Source organism: Myotis daubentonii, chromosome 7, assembly GCF_963259705.1.
Source record: "Myotis daubentonii chromosome 7, mMyoDau2.1, whole genome shotgun sequence".
Taxonomy (NCBI): domain Eukaryota; kingdom Metazoa; phylum Chordata; class Mammalia; order Chiroptera; family Vespertilionidae; genus Myotis; species Myotis daubentonii.
The window spans coordinates 28,184,828-28,205,129 of NC_081846.1; the positions used below are offsets into that span (position 1 = coordinate 28,184,828).

General features: G+C 41.7%; 1 protein-coding gene across 2 annotated transcripts in view; it reads left to right on the forward strand.

The window, feature by feature from the left end:
• RHBDD1 (rhomboid domain containing 1) overlaps window positions 1-20,302 on the forward strand; it is a 103,418-nt gene that overhangs the window by 10,625 nt on the left and 72,491 nt on the right. For both annotated transcript variants that reach the window (XM_059703354.1, XM_059703353.1), the window contains 2 exons: window positions 13,219-13,714; window positions 14,966-15,098. In XM_059703354.1, coding sequence (XP_059559337.1) covers window positions 13,282-13,714; window positions 14,966-15,098 — 566 coding nt within the window. In that variant the 5' untranslated portion in view covers window positions 13,219-13,281. Of the gene's footprint in view, window positions 1-13,218; window positions 13,715-14,965; window positions 15,099-20,302 lie in introns of those variants that run through there.

A 20,302-nucleotide genomic window follows, 5' to 3' on the forward strand; every position in this document is an offset into this window, starting at 1 on the left:
TGCCTTCCCTATCTTGCTTCTCCATGACCCTGTCAAGGTATTTGTCACCTTCCAAATAAATTAGTTGCACAGAGACCTTTGTCTCAGAGTCTGCTTCCGGGAGAAGCCTAAACTATAACACTGATGTATAATAATAACAAGTAGCTACATTCATCAAGAGTGTGCTGATGGAATCCTCATACTAACCCATTTGAAGATGGGGGAACAGACATGGCTTGATGAATTTGCCTAAGATAAGTCACACAGCTAATAAATAGACCAGCCATGTTTGCCACCACTTAGCACTGAGCGAAGACTCAGAGGCAAACATGATCTGATTGGGAAACTAGACATAGGTTAGTAATAGAAAATAAGGTTAAGTACTCAATGTTTTCAATTTAATTACTGGGGCTTCAAGGGGCCTTTTAGCAATGTCTCCTATTCTGCGATTACAAAAGGTGTTTGTTTTTAAAGCAGCTGCTTGGGTTGTGGGTATGAAAATGGAATGTTCACACCTAATTTGGACATTTGCACTTCAGTATTTTTCCCAAAGTTAATCATGCACATCCCAAAGTGCAGAGAGGAGCGAGGCCTGGCCACCTTTCTAAGGTGCTGTCACCCTGGTCTTGCATGTGGATGTGCATGATTCTAGGCCAGTGATGGTGAACCTTTTGAGCTCGGCGTGTCAGCATTTTGAAAAACCCTAACTTAACTCTGGTGCCGTGTCACCTATAGAAATTTTTTGATATTTGCAACCATAGTAAAACAAAGACATATTTTTGATATTCATTTTATATATTTAAATGCCATTTAACAAAGAAAAATCAACCAAAAAAATGGGTTCGCGTGTCACCTCTGACACGCGTGTCATAGGTTCGCCATCACTGTTCTAGGCAGAGTCTACAGGGCAGGGGACCTTTACAGGGCCCCCTTTCCTGGTGTTCTTATCCCTGGGAAATCCAAGGTGAGGTGACATTAGAGGCCCTGCGCCTGTGTGTCCTTTTCTGAATGCTCCCTGATCCCAGGGAGGATCCTTGAAAGCTATGCAGCAAATGGGCCACAATCCTCCTATCTAATAAAAGAGTAATATGCAAATTGACCATCATTCCAACACACAGGATGGCCGCCCCCATGTGAACACAAGAAGGCTGCCACAAGATGACTGGCAGGGGAGGGAAGTTAGGGGTGACCGGGCCAGCAGGGGAGGGCAGTTAGGGGTGACCAGGCTGGCAGCGGAGGGCAGTTAGGGGCAATTGGGCTGGCAGGGGAGCAGATAGGCATCGATCAGGCTAGCAGGGGAGTGGTTAGGGGGTGATCAGGCTGGCAGGCAGAAGCGGTTAGGGGCAATCAGGCAAGCAGGCAGGCAAACGGTTGGGAGCCAGTAGTCCTGAATTGTGAGAGGGATGTCTGACTGCCCATTTAGGCCCACCTAAATGGGAGGGTGCAGGCTGGGCTGAGGGACACCCCCCCCCCCCCGCACAAATTTTGTGCACCGGGCCTCTAGTAAATGAATAAAAGTATGAGTGTGCACAAAAGAGCTCCTATTAACTGCAGAATCTTCTGTCAAACTTTTCTGGTGACTTAGAAGATAAGCTGGGGCAGTTCTGTCTCTGAATCTACACCCTTTGTCACCCTAGGGGGATGGGGGCGGGTAGGGTTAAGCATGGCTGCCTCTCCAATGATGTGCAGGAAATAATCAAAGCAACTTCTAAACTCCTTTAAAACAGCAGCAGTTGCCCTAACTGGTTTGGCTCAGTGGATAGAGCGTTGGCCTGTGGACTGAAAGGTCCCAGGTTCGATTCCCATCAAGGGCATGTGCTGGGTTGTGGGCTCAATCCCCAGTAGGGGGAGAGCAGGAGGCAACTGATCGATAATTCTCTCTCATCATTGATGTTTCTATCTCTCTCCCACTCCCTTCCTCTCTGAAATCAATAAAAATATGTTAAACAAACAGCAGCAGTTGTGTGCACTTTGTCCTTTTTTCCCTCCGAGCCTAAAAACTACCTGGCCTAATAGATGGTCAGTATGTTACTTTGTTGTCTGATTATATGGGTGACCTTGTTAAAATTTAGCCTCTTCTAATCCTGAGAGAAGTTGAACTTTCTTTCACCAGGCAGAATTGATAGATGTTTTCCTCTGGTCTCTCTCTCTTCCCCTCTGCATCTCTCTGTCTTTTTCTCCATCTATGTCCCAGTCTCTGTGTTTAGGGAGGACATTTCAGTCTTTAAACTATACTTCAGATTTCTGAGCTTTTTGTGGTGCAGAGCAACTTAACCAAACTGAACCTGAAGAAATAGACCATTTAAGTGTTTGATGATCTTGGACATTCAGGACCCCCAAGCTAGGAGCAGAACCAGCTGGGAGGAAGTGCTGACTTACTGGGGAATAGTCTGCCCAGTTCATTTTAATCAACTCTTTTTGCTTTTTACCTAAAGTTTTCAAATTGCCAGGAGTTGCCCGTAGACTGCTCACCACTACCACAGCCTCGTCCTTTCCTTTCACTTTGGCAAAACCCCAGTCCCTTGGAATGAATGAATTGTGGATCTTCATTTCCTTTGCTCTGTGTAAGTTAACTGGCATTAAGCTGACACACACAGCCAGTTGTGTTGAAACTAGTTCAGAGCATTTCCTAAATGTGCCATTCCTTTCCTGAGTCCTCTGCCTTTACCTGAGACCCGCTCATTATTCCTTAAGATTTCTTACCCTTAGCAGCCAGTCCTCAGTATAGTAGCAAAGCTTGGTCTTGGTGCTAATAGTGTTGATGGCTTTTTGTTTGCTTGTTTTATCTTTTAGTTCTCACACCTTTCTACCCCCTTCTTGGTGGCAGGGCCAGGTATAAGCTGAAGTCTTGTGTTTAGCCTTGTGTACTTTGTACTGTGCCACAGTTCCTCCTGGTGAAATTGCTCTAGCGTTTTCCAGCAGCAGTTGATCGATCTTATCACTTCCTGGATATTGTTAGACTCTAGGATAGAGCTGATTACCAAGGCCTGACTTGACCATTTCTTTTGGAGATTCCATTTATTGCCTTGGGGAGGTATTTCTATGGCTTAGAATAAGTGATTGTATCATTTGAAACCACTTTCCTGTATTTGATTTAAACTTATCTTTTCACAGCTACCACCTTAGTTTTTCCTCAGTAATCTACACTAATAAAAGAAAAACATGGTAATTAGTGTCACTCCGCTACCCTTCCCATTGGCTAATCCCCTTGTCACTCACAGAGTAGGGCCGAGATATGCAAATTAACTGGCAGCCAAGATGGCGGCCGGCAGCCAGGCAGCTGATGCGAACAGGGAGGCTTGCTTGCTTCAGTGACGGAGAACTCCAACGTTCCCCGCCTGACTTGCCGGCCTCTCAGCTGCAACTCTAAGCAACTATATTGCGAATATAGAAGCTAAAAAAAACCCAGAAACCTGCTTTACTCAGTGGAGCTTCAGCCAGCCAGACTGCAACATTGTATCAAATACAGACGGTAAACAAAGGCCAGAAACCTGTTTTCAGCAGCCGAGGCCTCAGAGCTAAAGCTGGCCCAGAATAAAAAAAAAAAAAAAAAGAAAAAGAAAAAACAGAGCGGTTGGGAGCTTCAGTCCCAGCCTGAAAACAGCCCTCAGCCCCTCAGCCAGACTGGCCAGGCACCCCAGTGGGGACCCCCACCCTGAAGGGTGTGTGACCAGCTGCAAACAGCCATCATCCTCTCAGCCAGACTGGCCAGGCACCCCAGTGGGGACCCCCACCCTGATCCAGGACACCCTTCAGGGCAAACCAGCCAGCCCCACCCATGCACCAGGCCTCTATTCTATATAGTAAAAGGGTAATATGCCTCCCAGCACCGGGATCAGCGTGACAGGGGGCAGCGCCCAGGGGGCAGGGCCCCAACCCCCCCGCCCCCCACGGGCCCTGCTCTGTGTGTGACGGGGTAGAGCCATAACCTCCCCATTGGCCCTGCCCTGAGTATGAGAGTGGCGGCGCCCCAACCCCCTGATTGGCCCTGCTCTGTGGGTGATAGAAGGTGGCGCCCCAATCCCCCCCCCATGGGCCCTGCTCTGTGTGTGATGGGGTAGAGTCATAACCTCCCCATCTGCCCTGCCTGAGGGTGACAGTGGTGGTGCCCCAACCCCCTGATCGGCCCTGCTCTGTGGGTGATAGAGGGCGGTGCCCCAACCCCCTGATCCGCCCTGCCCTGAGTGTGACAGGGGGCGGTGCCCCAACTCCCCTATCGGCCCTACTCTGTAAGTGACGGGGGAGCTCCTCAACCCCCTGATGGGCCCTGCTCTGTGCATGACAGGGGGTGGCACCGCAACTTCCCCATCGACCCTGCCTTGAGTGTGACGGGGCGGTGCCCCAACCCCCCCATCAGCCCTACCCTGAGCATGACTGAGGGTGGCATCGCAACCTCCCAATCTGCCCTGCTCTGTGCATGACAGGGGAAGGCGCCCCAAGTCCCCAATCGGCCCTGCTCTGAGCCCGACCAGGGGCTGCACCTAGGGATTGGGCCTGCCCTCTGCCACCCGGGAGCAGGCCTAAGCCAGCAGGTCGTTATCTCCCGAGGGGTCCCAGACTGCAAGAGGGCACAGGCCGGTCTGAGGGACCCCCCCTTCCCCCGAGTGCACAAGTTTTTGTGCACCGGGCCTGTAGTTATCTATATAAGACACATGCAATTTTGGTCTTTCTTTTATGGTTCCACACCAAAACTGCAGAAAAGATTTCCACCAAATGGGGCAGTTATGTTTGGAATGGTCAGACTTACAATATAAGATAGGGGATGTGTGTGAAGTTCACTTTGGTGACCTCTGGTGGTAAGAGTACCCCATGTGGCTGCCTATCTGAGGAGATGGCTTCACTTAATTAAGCACTTTGGACAGAGAAAGCTGAGGGCTGAAATTTGAATCCCTGGAAAGTCTCCAGGGCAGAAGCTCCATTGAGCTTCTTCTCACATGGGCATCCTTCAGGAGAGATGGCAGGGCAGGGGATGATTTTCTTGGCAAGTGCTGTGTAGACCAGCTAGTAGATAATGTGGAACTAATATTGTCTTCACAGGATTGTGAGAATTAAATGAAACAAATGACACAACTCCTTTGTAAACTATCAATAATTTCACATATATGTTATTATTGGGAAGGTACATAAATGTTATAAGACATTGGATCCTGGACTGAAAGCCTTGAAGTTGATCAGATGATAAAGAGTTAACATCAGCTAATACTTATACAGTGCTTATTATGTTTTACATATGCTAACGCATCAACTCCATGAAGCAGGTTTATTATTATTTAGCATCTGTTTTATAAATGAAGACACTTAGGCATAAATTGATTGAGAACTTGCCCAAAGTTATACCCAAGCAATTGAGCCAGGAATCAAACTCAGGCCACTTGGCTCCAGAGTTCATTCTATTAACTATAACACTGTTCAATCTCATGATGAAGTACAGAAAGCTGTTATAGGTGAGAAAGCATGATGGATTGGGGCAGGGGATAACATGATGAAATTGGATTTAAATCAAATCGAGTGAGGTATTGTATAAAGTCGACTGAGGGAAGACTGTTAGGAGATAGGGCATGGTCTTCAGTGAGGTTTGTCACCACATAACATATGCCCTTAATAGTGGTTGCTTACTTGCCTGGAACATTCTTCTACTTCTATTACTTTAGTGGTCTTAAATTCTGACTCACCAGCGGTCAGGTATTCTGCCTTCCATGTGGATGGCATTTATATTTAAGGCAGGCTATTTTAAAGGACAGTTGGACAGTGTCTCACTAAGGTAAGGAAACTTTTATTTGTTTTCATTTGGGGAGATGGTATATGATGGGGGGGGTGGGGAAGAAAGGAAGTCTTGTATCTTAAGAACTCTAAATCTGGTAGTGTAAAATTAGAGGGATTTAGCCAGTTGGCATTAGGGAGATAGTTAATGGTTATGTGGAGCCAAATGAGACAATTTCTCATGTAGTTATAACGATGAAGTGTATGAGTGTGGAGAACTACTGTATAAATGGGGGTCTCAGCAACCCTCAAAAGAGGAAAGTGCTCTCAATTCTCAATTTCTCTTGGAACAGAGTCCCAGTTGTAGATAGTTCTGTGACTACATGCTGGAATGTAATTACTGAGAGTGGCACAATATTCATAAAGACTAGATTCCCATTACCTTCTTCATATAATTGGATTCCAGTTTTCATTTTTTATTTATAAAGTCAGTTTTCATTCATTTGATTGTCTTCCACGAGCACAGGGCCTCTTATGGTCCTCGGATGGAGATTCCTCCCTGCACTCCCAGGATCCCCATTGACCAATCAACTCAGGTAGCTGATGTGTTGTGATAAATTGAACACAGTGTAGTGATGTGAAGCTGTTGCATTTAATATTCAAATATTAAGTTTTAAAATCATAATTTACATGTTATACATACAGCTATGCATTGCATATACCAATTATGTATTGCACATAAGCTATAAGCTTTTTGAAATACATTCATGTATTTGAAAAGTGGAAACAAGTTACTTTGAAGTCTTTCATTAATAAATTCTTCTTCATTAAATGCAAATACATATTATACTATACAATTTTCTTATTTTCAAAAACTATCTTGAAAATCTGCATTTTGTAGTTAGGTTCTCTTGGGGCCTAAGGAAGCTAATGCCTTTTAGGGAAAAAATATGCTAAGTAGGAAAAAAATTACACTAAGTAGGAGAAAAAATTATGCTTAGCAATTTTATTGGAAAAACAGAATTTTATTATTGTGCTGGACTAAAAAGTTCTCACTTATTGGTCCTATAGTAACAAGCTGAGAAAAATAATTTGTTATGTTAGGATTTGAAAGCCATGAATGATAAGACTCCTGAGAGAGTTACAGGAGAAGAATTGGTCAGTTCAGTTCATTCCTAGAGAGAATAGACTGTCTTGAAACAGAATGAGAGAGAGAGAAAAAAGCATCTAGTGTGTATAGTTTGACCAAGTTCATGTGGTATTTTTGATGCACTGATTTGTTGTCCAACTCTTGTAATTTAAAAAGCAGAGGGAGTTTTTATGTTTAGCATAAAGAGTCTGCTATTTCTATAGCATATTTGCTTTGTTTGAAGCAATAAAGCACACTAGCCCTCTGTTTCTTTCAAAAGCGATTTTACAGTATCAGTAGTTGAATGTGTTGGTCCCTGCCCCTGCTATTGGACTACATTCCCATTCGACGCAGCACATCACAGGGGAGGGAAGTGCTGACATCCTTGCAGTTGAACCTGAACAATGTCTTTGTAGTTTCATTTTTCTTTCTGAAGCATTCGTTTGACCGGAGCTTGTTAAACTGTTTCAGAAAGAGAGACAGAGTGAGAGCGAGAGTGAGAGCGAGAGAGAGCTTGTCTGTATGTTTCTGTGTACCTGTGAGCATGTGTGTTTATATTATGTTTTAAGCAATGAAAGTTTTAGCATTTGCTCATCAGTAGTCATTATGGAAATATAAATCAATACCGCTTCACTCCCACTAGGATGACTATGATTAAAAACTGGATAAAAACAAGTATTGTTGAAGATGAGAAATTGGAGATCTCTGACACTGTGAAATGTAAAAGAGTACAGAAATTTGGAAAACAGTTGGGCAGTTCCTCAAAAAGTTAAATAGAGTTAACAAATAAGCCAGCAATTCTACTCCTAGGTATGTGCCCAAGACAACTGAAAACAGAATCTATGTTTCTATAAAAAAAAAACCACAAAACTGTTTATGAATGCTCATAGCAGCACTATTCACTATAGCCGAAAAGTGAAACAACCAAGATGTCCATCATCTGATGTATGGACAAGTTAGTGTTGTATCTCTCTATAATGAAATGTCATTCTGTCATAAAAAAGGAACTACTATATTATTAATACATGATACAACACAGATAAACATTGAAAACATGCCAAATGAAAGCAGCCAGACACAAAAGGCCACATGCTGTATGATTCAGTTTATATGAAATGTTTAGAATAGGCAAATCCATAGAGACAGAAAGTAGATTAGTGATTGCCAGGAACTGGGATAGAGGGGAGAGCAGGAAGTGACTGCTAATGGGTACAGAGTTTCATTTTGGGGCAATGAGAATGGTCTGGAATAGATAGTGGTGTTGATTTTACAACCTGTGAATATACTGAAAAACACTGAATCATACACGGTAAGAGTGAATTTCATGGTATGTGATTTATATATCTCAATTTTTTAAAAAACAAAGCTTAAGCATCTAGAAAATCAGGCATTAGCAAAGTACTGAGCCTGAGAGATAGTAAGACTTTGATAAGTACTTGCCAAATGAGTTGAACAAACCTACTCTCTCCTCTATGACATTTTTAGGTAATATACTTAAAATATATGGAACTATTATTAAATGAAATTTACCACATGCGTGAAAATAGTAGTAATGGCAATAGCATTAATTAATCTCACATTTGTAGTGATTGGCCTTTTCTTGAGTCTTAAAGAAAAACACAATTAAAAAAATATCAGTGAGTAATTGTAAGAGTTGTTGCACTTTTAGTGATATGGAAGGCTGTTTTCAGAATAGCATTTTATTATTCCCATTAAGACTCTGTCATTTCTTTCTTTCTTGTGAAATTAATTTGCTTACTATCCAATGCCAAATTGGATATATAATTTATAACTGTTGTATATTCTTGCAAGTTAATGCTCTAAATTGTTCTTGAACATTTAATCTGAAAGTTGAGATATATACCTCTCTATTAAATGATAATGATGAAATATGTCCCACTTTGTAAGTAGAGTTGAAAATCACCACAATTAGTTTCTTTTCCTTTTTTATAGAACTCCTTTCTCTCCCCCTTGAGACACATTGGTTTCCCAAGTTATGAATTCAGTTTCTTTTGTTTGTTCCAGCCATTTAGTTTTTCTTATTACATACCTGTTAAATTTTTAATTTCTCATTAAAAGTAAATATGGATAATTTTCCTATCAATATTTTAAGAAGCCTTTCATTTTCTATCTGTCACAACTTTGGTGTGTATTACTACATAATTAAAATGCCATTTTAAAAAATCAACTAGTACTAGCAAAATAGCCTATTAATACATTTTAAATGGATCAAAGGTTAATTTCTGTAAAGTTGAGATAAATGTTATAAACACTTCTGGAACTAAAAATGGCAAGTGGAACAATATAGTGTTCTGGGGAAGGTTTCTACAATTGCAGGACAAATTCTTAGAGATAAACATCTCATCAGTATTCAGAACTTTTCAGTCCACTTATTGTATAATCAAGATGTAATAAAAAATACTAATCTTGAGTCATTGGTCAAATACTTACTAAGCACTGACTATATGCCAGTCACTGGGCTAGGCTATGGGTATTCAGTGGTGATCAAAATGGATAAGACAGTTCTGCCCTTGGCTATTTATGCTGTAATCCTGGAGCTTCTGGTGTGGGAGCCCCCATGTGGCTGGAGGCTAGTGACCGAGGCAGAGACCAGTGTGAGATGAGACCAGAGAAGTGGTCAGGGCACTAGTGAGCACAAGTGTTGAGTTATGGTGAAGAGTTTGGTCTTCATTCCAACTGAAATGATAAGCTACTGAAGGCTTACTGCAGGGGAATCCAACTGTAATTTTTTGAATATTGCTCTGAGCAGCAGTAGAATGGTGTAAGAAGTTGGTAGGTGTAAGAAGAGAAACAAGGAATCCTGCTAGGGAATTTGTTGTAATCCAGGCTTAGACTACAGTAGTGGCCCTAGGGTTAGAAGCATGTAAATGGGTAACAAACTGGAAGGATTAACTGAGTCTTATATGGATGGGTGTTTGAGATAGTGAGGTGATGAGGGCCAAGGATGTGTAAAGGGTGTTTTCTACATCACTGACTTGAACTGGTTGCCTGGGGATTCCATGTCAGGAGATGGGAAACATGGGTGGGAGGACAGACTTGGAAGGGATGACCTTGTGTTGTTTTGGGCATGTTTAGTGTGCGGGAGGATGTGTTTCTGAGGTGGGATGTACAGAGACTAGCCTGCTTTTTTCTTTGAGCTGCAGTGACTAGTTTATGGTCTGGATACAAATTAGAATAAAGAAATCACTTCCCAAACACATTGTACCAGTTTCTAGCTCATAGATAAATTGCTATAATCGATCATGCCTCTGTGGTCTCTTTTATAACTCAGCACTGTAAAAATCTCTGTGTATTTGATGGGTGGGACAAAGCAATATTCATTTTATTGTCAACACTTGCTTACTTCCATCTGTTGTCTTTGTCTTTGGTGTTCCTAGCCCACAAGGTCAAGTTACAGATTTGGTCTTCACATGCACCAGTTGGGTTTTCTATTACCTTGTCACCAGCTTCATCCTTTGCGTTGGGTGGCTGACTTATTAAACTACTAAGGGAGATGGTATGAAATGGTGCCAATTAATCTTTGCTACTTAAAACTCAAACTTAGGTTCTACCTACACTGATACTCTAGTGGCCTCTATGAAAGCGGGGCCCAGCATATTGTGCCCTTCTCACATTGACTGTGCTTATATCTGCCTTCGCAGTAAGTGTATATTTATTTTATTCATCTTCTGATTTTCTGCAGCCAGAATTTTTGTTTCCTTCAGCAAGTAGAAATGGGCCATTTAGGGGCTAGAGTTGTATTTTGTTCTTTGCTGTGCCTCTAGTGACTGGCATGCATTTGGCACCTGATATTTATTAAATAAATGAGTGATGGAAAGAATGCTGAGTAGTCATTCTGTGTGAAGAGGGTCAATTTAGTTTCCAGAAACCAAAGAGATCAGGCAGACTATATACTTCCTATAAGATTATATCCCTGGAACCTACCGAGAAATCAGGGCTGAAAAATATAAATGTGGGAAACATTCTAAGGAAAAGAATGATAGAAAGCATGAGAGTGGAATTCCATGAGTGTGTGGAAAGACTAAGGATAGGCGGGAAGTGAAAATCAGAGGAGGGTGAAGGCGGGGAAAGCACAGTGTCCTGGGAAGCAGGAGCCTTCAGCAGTAGAACTGAGAGGTGAGGAGGGAGGCGGACAGAAAGGGACCTTTAGATTTGGGTAGAAGTAAAGCAAATATAATGAGAGCCTGGGTGTACAGTGTGAAAAATGATTGGGGACATTCTATTCTTTTGTTTATAGTTTTCATCACTAATAATTCCAATCAAGGGAGAACTTTCTCTTAAGCAAAGACATAATTAGTTTTTATTTTCTCCTGTTCATAGCCTGGCCTCCGTAGTACACTGTTTGTACTGGTACTGAAGGGTTTGTTATTAATGATCAAGGCCATATTTTTTCATTGCTCTGATTATAGGTAATGATGTTTTAATACATGTGATTATATGGGAGGATTGTGAGAAAGTCACAGTAGTTGAAGAAAATCATCCTGAAGGCCAATGTGAAAAATAGAGACCATTTCTCCAAAATTATTTGGGAACTTTTCAGTTGAAATTTTATGAGAGTGCTACAGAGCTATAATAATAAGCCCACGCAATAAAGAAACTGGGGTTGTGCTAGTAATGAGGATATGCACACACATAGGCACATAGAGTTTTTTCTTGGGCATTTCTTTTGGGGGTGATGTTGATAAGAATTTATATGGGGGGGATGGGAAATACCTTTGAGCCTTATCAGGATGCTTCCATTTGCAAAGGATTTTTCACCAAAATGAGGTTACCTTTTCATAATGAAAAAGTAGCTACCGTTTATTCAGCACCTACTTTGTTCCAGACATGTTACAGTCATCCTGGGAAGGAGGTGTTATTCCTAACTGAAAGTGAAGAAATTGAAGTTCAGAGAGTTAAGTACTTTGCCCTGGGTCATAGGGTTAGTAGATAGGAGAATCCTGCCCTTTTTTGCTCCAAAGCCTGTGTATGTTCCGACGTGCCCTCTGAATGAGAGTCTTTAGTGTATCAGAATGTGTTTCCTGTTTGGATGGAAGCCAAGAAGGCTCCACAGGGAAAACAGAGCCCCCCCCAATGAGCACTTTTTCGGAGTCCTGTCTCCTAATCTGCCTACTGACCCATATCTGCATTTATTGATGACATAAATGCCATAACGAACAAGGCTCTTCCCTTTAAGAACTTGACTTTTTTTGTTTATCTCATGAATTCTTAGTCTGTGTTTCTTTCTTCACAAGCTTCTTCCCATGAGCATAAATCAGTCCCTCACCAAAGCAATTGCCTTCCGTTTTGGTCAGTAATTGCTGTATTAACAAACCCCTCCAAAACTCCGTGAAGTAAAGTTAATAGTTTATGTGGGTCACTGTTCTGTGGGTCAGCAAGTTAGTCTGGGCTCAGCTGGACTCACCCATTTTGTGGGAAGCTGCTGGTCACCTAGACAACCTTGCTTCTGGGCATTAGCTGGTTGGTGGCCGGGACCATCAGGGTGGCTGGCCATCTTGGACTTGTCCACGTGTGTGGGAGGGTTTCAAGAGAGAGCAGAAGCCTGCAGATCATCTTAAGGCCTCGATTCCTCTGCATCCTGTCAACTGAAGGCAGTCACAAGGTCAGCCAGGACCCGGATGCAGAAGCAGACTGCTGGACCCTGGCACTCCCCTGTGTCACTAATTCCTGTCCACCCTTGAGACGGGAGGCGCATCACTGCCTCGGGCTGAAGTGTGTGCCTATCGTCTTGGTTCCCTCTGTCACTGTGTTTAGAACATTGTGTGGCACTTGTCAATTTACTTCTTAGTAGAATGTGAGCTCCTTAAAAACAGTGTTGCAATCCAGGATTTAGCTCCTACTAGGTAATGTTTAAAAGCTAAAGTTTCTGTGAAAATAAAGTATTCCGGGAGTTGATACCTTCCAAAGTGGATTAGAATATATGCTTACCTTTTAAATCTGGCTTGTTGATGTTTAAACACTTTGGAGCAGACTCTATCTAAAATATCAAAATTGACTATTTCTTTGAGAAAATGAAGGGGGTGAAGAATCCTTATCAGCATTGAGTAGAAATCATTATTAAATATTTATGTACTATCTTTGTAGGTTTGTTTTTTTTAAATTAGGTTACAAGTTTGCTCAAAAGGAAGACAAGTCATATTTTCATAGCATATGTATCAGAGAAAGCATACCCATCCATTCACTGGTCCATTGGGATTTGGGAGAAAAGTCTCTATTTTAGAATGTGATATGAAGGAAGGACATCTCCAATGTCTGGAAGACACTGGAATAAATACTGCTGGTAGATGAGAGATGGGGTACACAATGGAAGCTCATCTTTAAGTGAGTAGTATATATTGCATTCATTCTTCATTGATGGATGTTCATGTGCATTTTATTTTTTGTTTTAGGTTCAGCTGTCTGTATACCTGCCTGGATCCCACATTTCCCCCTCACTGGGTTGGCATCTAACCATGCAACGGAGACCAAGAGGACTGAATGCTGGGCTTATTCTGCTCCTTTCTCAAATCTTCCATGTTGGCATCAATAATATTCCACCTGTCACCCTGGCTACTTTGGCTGTCAACATCTGGTTCTTCCTGAGTCCTTTGAAGCCAGTGTATAGCTCCTGCCTTAGCGTGGAGAAATGTTACCAGGAGAAAGACTGGCAGCGCTTGCTGCTCTCCCCCTTTCACCACGCGGACGACTGGCATCTGTATTTCAATATGGTGTCCATGCTATGGAAAGGAATACATCTGGAAAGAAGACTAGGAAGCCGATGGTTTGCCTATGTTATCACCACGTTCTCCCTACTCACTGGCGTGGTGTACCTTTTCTTGGAATTTGCTTTTGCAGAGTGTATGGGTGAGCCCGACTTCAAAAGGAGTTGTGCTGTAGGTTTCTCAGGTAAGGCCGACAGGTTTCTAGGGGAGCATGCATAGAGACAGTAAGGCAGGTGGGCTGCTGTCTTTTATGAAGCGTGGGCCATACTTGATGAAGGAAACACATATTGAGTGGGAAAGGGCTGCCAGAGGCTGTATTTTGGAGAGGGGGGCTCATTGGACCACAGGAGGGACATAGATTTGGCTCTGGATCATTTACTCTTGGACAGTTTGGACTACAGTCTGTTCAAAGGTGGTTTTGTAGGAGACGCAATACTGATATCTGCACTGGCTCCTTGATGGTGGGACCAGGGAGAGACCCACAAGTGTATTTGTGATGGGGAGTTCTGTAAAAAGATGAGTATGCCTCTTAATAACTTCATTCAAATAAATGCATCATGCTTACCATGGCATGCTCACCATGTTTTAGGAGCCAAGATAAATCGCTCTGTATAACTCACTAATTAATATTCATATAACAGGTTCATAGGGAGCTGGCATTGTCTTGGTTTTGTAGATGAGAAAGCTAAGACTCAGAGAGGTAAAGAACTTCCAAAAACTTGCTCAAGGTTACACACCTAGTAGGTGGGAAGCTGAGATTTAAACCATGCTGCATGACTTTACCCATGCGTTGCCTTACCTCTCCCTTTAACCTTTACTGGTTCTTTTTTACATATATGTCATAGGATTTAAATGGCCATCAGGGCATAAATTAGGTGTTCTCTAAATAAGAAAGTGAAGGGGAGGAAGGAAATGATCCTGAAACAAAGGAAATCTAACCCTGTACTTCCCCTGCTGTTGCTCCCCCTCCCTCTAAGATGCACCCTCTTGCATCTAATTGTGGGAGAAGAAAGAAAAATGTCCTTCCTTCAGCATCTTTCCATTGAGGTTAGAAAAATACATGTGACTTAACATACTTATTTTCTATTGAGTTAAAATTCACATGGCATAAAATGAATGATTTTGAAGTGTACATTTCAGTGGCATTTAGTGCCATTGCTGGTGTTTTATAACCTCATTTTATGTGTTACGTATTTAGTAGCATGCAGAAAATCAGTATTAACTTCTGTGTTAAGAAACATCACAAGAATTATTACTTTGTACATTGTCTTTCTACTGCGCTCTGGGTTGACTTGTAAGCAGTTAAAGTATGTTTCAAAGCAAGAGGTTGATGTAGTGGAATAATCATTTTCACTTTCAACTAGTTTTCTTTGTAAATGTTGATTATCTCCACATTTGGATTGTTAATATTTGTATGCTCTTTCTTCTCTTTTAGGAGTTTTGTTTGCTTTGAAAGTTCTTAACAACCATTATTTCCCTGGAGGCTTTGTCAACGTTTTGGGCTTTCCTGTACCCCACAAATTTAGTTGTTGGGCAGAACTTGTGGCTATTCATTTAATCACTCCAGGGTAAGTATTTATTTACTCTTAGAAAATACAAATGAAGAACCTCATGTTCTATGGAAAAGAAATTAGAATAATAATGAAGTAACATTGTTCAGTGAAGTTTATTCTTTAACTATAAGAGTAGAATCAGTGTCAGGCATTCCTGAGTTTGAATCCTGTCACCATCTGAGCTGTGTGATTTTGGTGTACTTGAATTATCTGAGGTTTGGTGTCCTCACCTTTTACGTAGGAACAAGAAGCCCAGTGCACGAAATTCCTGCATGGGTATGGTCTCTAGGCTTGGCTGGTGATCAGGGCCAATTGGAGCTTTCTTCATTCCACACCACACCCTGGTGGTCAGCACACGTCATAGCGAGCAATCTAACTCACGGTTGAACTCCCGAGGGGACACTTTGCATATTAGCCTTTTATATATATAGATAATAGAACCTGATATACAGATTTGAGGGTTGACTTTAACCAGCCTTTCAATCCAGTAACTCAAACAACAATAATTCAAAGAGGCACATAATTATAAAGATTGAAAAAAAACAACAACAAGGTATGCTGGTTCAATGCTTTTATACCATTTTAGTTGTGAATTGTCTTAGTAATAAACTCTTGTGGACCAAAAGGGGCTACATGCTAACCAGCTCAGGGAAGGCCTACATGGCAATCTTGCAAACTCAGAGACTTATAGTAACCACAAAGGATGCTCTGAAATTAAAACTTTTTAACTAAAAGCAGTTTATAGCTCATGTCCTAGGCTAGAATCTTCCCTGAGAAAAGTTAAATACCTTAACCAACCTGTCTATTGTCTTTTTTTTTCTTCTGTCTATTGTCTTTTGCATCTACCATAACATTCCTTCACAATGTCAGGGTAACTCCCCTTTCTCCAGACCCCTCAGGGCACAACCAGTGCACCAGGGTGGAGACCTTAAATCCTCTCATTGTTATTGTTATCACGTTAATTGTTGACTATGTAGGATTCCCGTAACCACCTATGTAAAAGATGTATGTGTCTTTCATTTTACTTTTCATCCAATAACAGAGGTTTCCCTGTATTGCTTTCTCCCACCTCCCTAATCTATCACCAATGGATTTCTTGTATCCATTTGCATCTTCTTTTTTAATTGTATTATATAAAATATGGTGCAAGACGGCCATTCTCTGGAGCATTCTCTTAGTCCCTTGAGATTTTGTTTCCTGACAATTGTCCGCTGTTTGGCTGAAATAAACTCACCAAAAAAATCACCACAAGTTTAAATGTTTCTTATCTTGACACTCTTTAAACAAAAGTCTTTACTCACAAACTTGATATATAAAATGGATCAACTTTTCACTCTTTGGGGTTGAGAGGAAGCAAGAGACCCCATTCCTTTTTGCCTTACCCCTGTGTCACTGTGGCTGCCTCAAAGGCACCTCCATAGAACCCTAGGGTTCCAAGGTGCACAGTTTGAGAACCACTGAAGTCTCAATGTTTTATACTGATGAGGACAAGGACATTCAGGAAGTTAAGGGACCCATCAAAGGACTCCTGGTAGACTCGAGGACTAGTTAGGATTCAGGCCTCTGACTGCTGGTCCCCTGCTTCTGTCTGGGGTACTGGGCTTTTCCACTTGGGTCCCTTTCTCTGCTTTCTGGGTAGAAAAAAGGGGATGAATTGTGCTATTTTCCCCCTTCTTCCACCAGCCTCATTTCTCTTAATCTGTATAATGCAGCTGAAAACCCATGGCTTGTTTGTTGACTTTTACTGTGGGGACCTGGACACTGTTTGGAGAATGGGCAGATTTAGGAAGGTTCAGAAAGAAGTGAGGAGGATTTTTTTCTCTCTCTGCTGTTCCTTTCAGAGAGCAGTGTTGTTTTTAACTTGCTTTTTGTTTGTACGTCTATGTTGAGTGTCCTCCTTCATTTGGGAATATTCTCCTTGGGCTGTTGTATGTGAGCCCAGTAACCCTGAGTCTTTCTTTAATGCTAATTTCCATCCCAGCCAGCTGGCCTGTAAAAAAGCAGTGCGTGGCCACTGAGCACCACTCATTTGCAACTGTATTGTTATTTTGTGACAGTTCCTGGAAGAAAGCTTAACAAAATCTTCAAAGTTTTCTTTGAAAAAAGGGTTCTGTAATGTCTGCCCCTTATCTGAACAACCCTCTTTCCACCTTGTCACTCACAGCTCCCTTACTCACTTGACATGACTCGCTTCTCTGTGTAGACCAGAGACTTGTCTGTGACAGCGACACCCAACATTCATATGAAAATCACTCCCAGTGGTGCTGGAACTTTTATTCTATAATGAACCCTGTGAATAGCAGTGCCTTTAATATGCTCATTCAGCTATTTCTGAAGACTCTCACCACACATTTTATTTTTTTTTTAGTGTCCCTTTCTTACGTGGACAAGGCATAGTTGTATTTTTATGTAATATGCTTATTATGGGTGGAGGAACCTGGAAATTAAATGAGATTTCTTCCCTTTGAGGTTTGAAAGAATAGATCTTTTGGTTTTTAAGATTTGACTGCTTTGAATGATAAACTTCTGATAGCTACGCATCTACTTATGCATGCGTCCAAATGACTGAGCTAAACACTGGTCCAGGAAACCTGAGAAGCAAGTGCTTCTTTGTGATGGATCTTGGAAAAGTGGGAGAGACCAGAGCTCTTTGCTCTGCATTGTTCTTCTGGTAGTTGTCAATTGTAATTTTCATTGGGAAAACACTGTAAATGTTCAGGACAGAGCCTGCTTTATTGTTGGACTTAATGAGCGGCCCTTAGGGAGGAAAAAAAAAATCTGCCAAGCAAACATTTGGTGGACCTCTGAATTTTATGAAAGCCATGGAATTAGTAATTTCCCCTAGTTTTATGGCGGGAAGCCTCTCCAAACAGCCAGCCATTAGGTATTGTGAGGGGTGTGGACTTGACCAGCATGTTGAAGTACCCACATTCAGTCCTTTGGGGGTGCTTCTGCTTTTCACAGTACTTGTGTGTGCCTCGTTTCGGTGATTGCACTGCCTCATGTGGTCTTTTTATTCCTCTGTATGTGCTGGGACCCTGGGAGGGGACTGTGTCTGACGTAGTGCCTCTGCTCATGAGTGGCCCAGGAGGGCGGTGTGTGTGCTGCCTCCTCCCAGGCGTGGCTGTGCCCTCGCCCACCTCTAACCCCAGCCACCTTCTGTTGATGGAAAGAAGGGGGATCTGATGCCACATGTTACTTTCTAGCCCCCAGTACTAGCCCAAATTATGAACTTCTGCAGTTTCTCTATGAGTTTAAGGTTGTCTAGTCTGAAAACAAGCTCAGAGCCCTGAAGGTTATCCAGAGTAAGATAGCCGCTTGGTGACCATACTAGAGGATGGTAGTCAGTAACCCTCCTCCTTAAGGTTTATGAGTATCAATCGTGACCCTTGTCTGAATCGGTTATTTCATGGTGAGTCCTGAAGGATGACTTCCTGATTCTATCATTCCTTCTACATTTACTGTATGGGGTTAATCTGGGCTTGGAAGTTCATAGCCAAAGGCAAAGAATTGAGGAAGGTGAGTGTTCTGTTAAAGGCAGATCTTAGTTTTACAGGCTTGAAGCTTATTCAATTTTGTGGGTCCTCCTTAAGAAGGAAATACAAAATTAGAAACAAAAAAAGTAAAAATTTTAAGTGAGAAAAGAAAGTACAACAATTGACAAATTTTTAAGAGCTGACAAATACTATAAACATTACAAAATCCATAAATGTCATATTATGTTAACTCCCTGGCATCTCCCACAGGTTTTGCTTGCATATTCTGATCTCTTCATCATATGATATTAATTTGATAATAGTGTTTCTGTAGAGGGAATAGCATGGTGCAACAAAGTCAGTTTTTATTATTATTGAGAGTTTAGAAAAGTTTTCTCAACTCATCTAAATTTTTAGAATTCTTGTCAGATTTGGGGAAACTTCTATCAAGATATTTTTACATACAAGCTGTAAAATCTCAGGGCTTTTCAAGTTTTCTTGTGCAGCTTTCTTTTCAAGTTTCTTGACTTTTCTTTGAATTGATTTGAATATCATCTGATATATTCTTTAAATATGTTTTTGTTTGTTTTTTATTGACTTCAGAGAGAGGACGAGATAGAAACATCAGTGATGAGAGAGAACCATTGATCGGCTGCCTCCTACTGGGGATCAAGTCCATAACCCGGGCATGTGCCCTTACCAGGAATTGAACCATGACCTCCTCGTTCATGGATCAATGCTAACCATTGAGTCACACCAGCCAGGCTTGTCAGTGATCTTTATTGGCATAGTTCGAGATTTATTTTTTCTTTATGGACATCAATGCTTTGTGCTGTTTCAACAAGAAATATTAGTACTAATATTCTTATGATTCACTCTCCTTCATTAATTAGGTTACCAGAAATCCAAGAATTTATTACAGCTTTTGATATAATTTAAAAATATTTTTGTTTGATAGCTACAAACACAGGGATTCTAATAAAGTTTATTTTGCATGATTCTCAAAAAAGAAAGGGAAAGGTGATGGTGCATTTAGAATTTCATGCACTACATTATCCAGCATATCCCTGACAGAGAACTTCTGCTGAATTTCTGTTTTAACTATGTAGTAATGGGAACTGAATCCTCCACTTACAGTTTTGCCTGCTTGGTGATTGGAAGAATTTTCCAGACTCTGGGTTCTGACTTCAGCCCGATGGCTGGTCGCCTGAGAGAGCTGTGGGATTTCTAATCCTGTGCCCCAGTTAGAATTATAGCCAAGGATGCACAGAGGATATTAAGAGTATTTCTGGAAGCTGTTTCTATACAGCAGTGACTAACAGCGACCTAACCCTGCACTGAGATGACTGTGAACTCCATAAATAAGCCCCACTGAACTTGAGCTTAATGTATCTTCAATTTGGCTTCCCTCTAGTTAAATCTGAAACATATCTGTGCCCACCCCAGGGGCACCTGACCTGGGGGGAAGTGTGATAGAGAGGAAGTTGGAGTGGAAAGAGATAGCAGTTTTAGTGATTGTGGTTAAGATATCTCACTTTCACAAATTTTATAAAACATGTGACCTTGTGAACATGTTGTTTGCTCCCCTCCCACAGCTGTGAAGGGTCCCTGGCAAGGGAGAGGCCTTATGCTTTGTGAGCTTCTTGGCCAATTCTACTTGTGGCTTCTGTTGAGAGGACTGTCCCAGTGATGACCATGGGGAAGGGAAAGAAATGAAACTGAAGAGGCCTATAGACTGTGGGC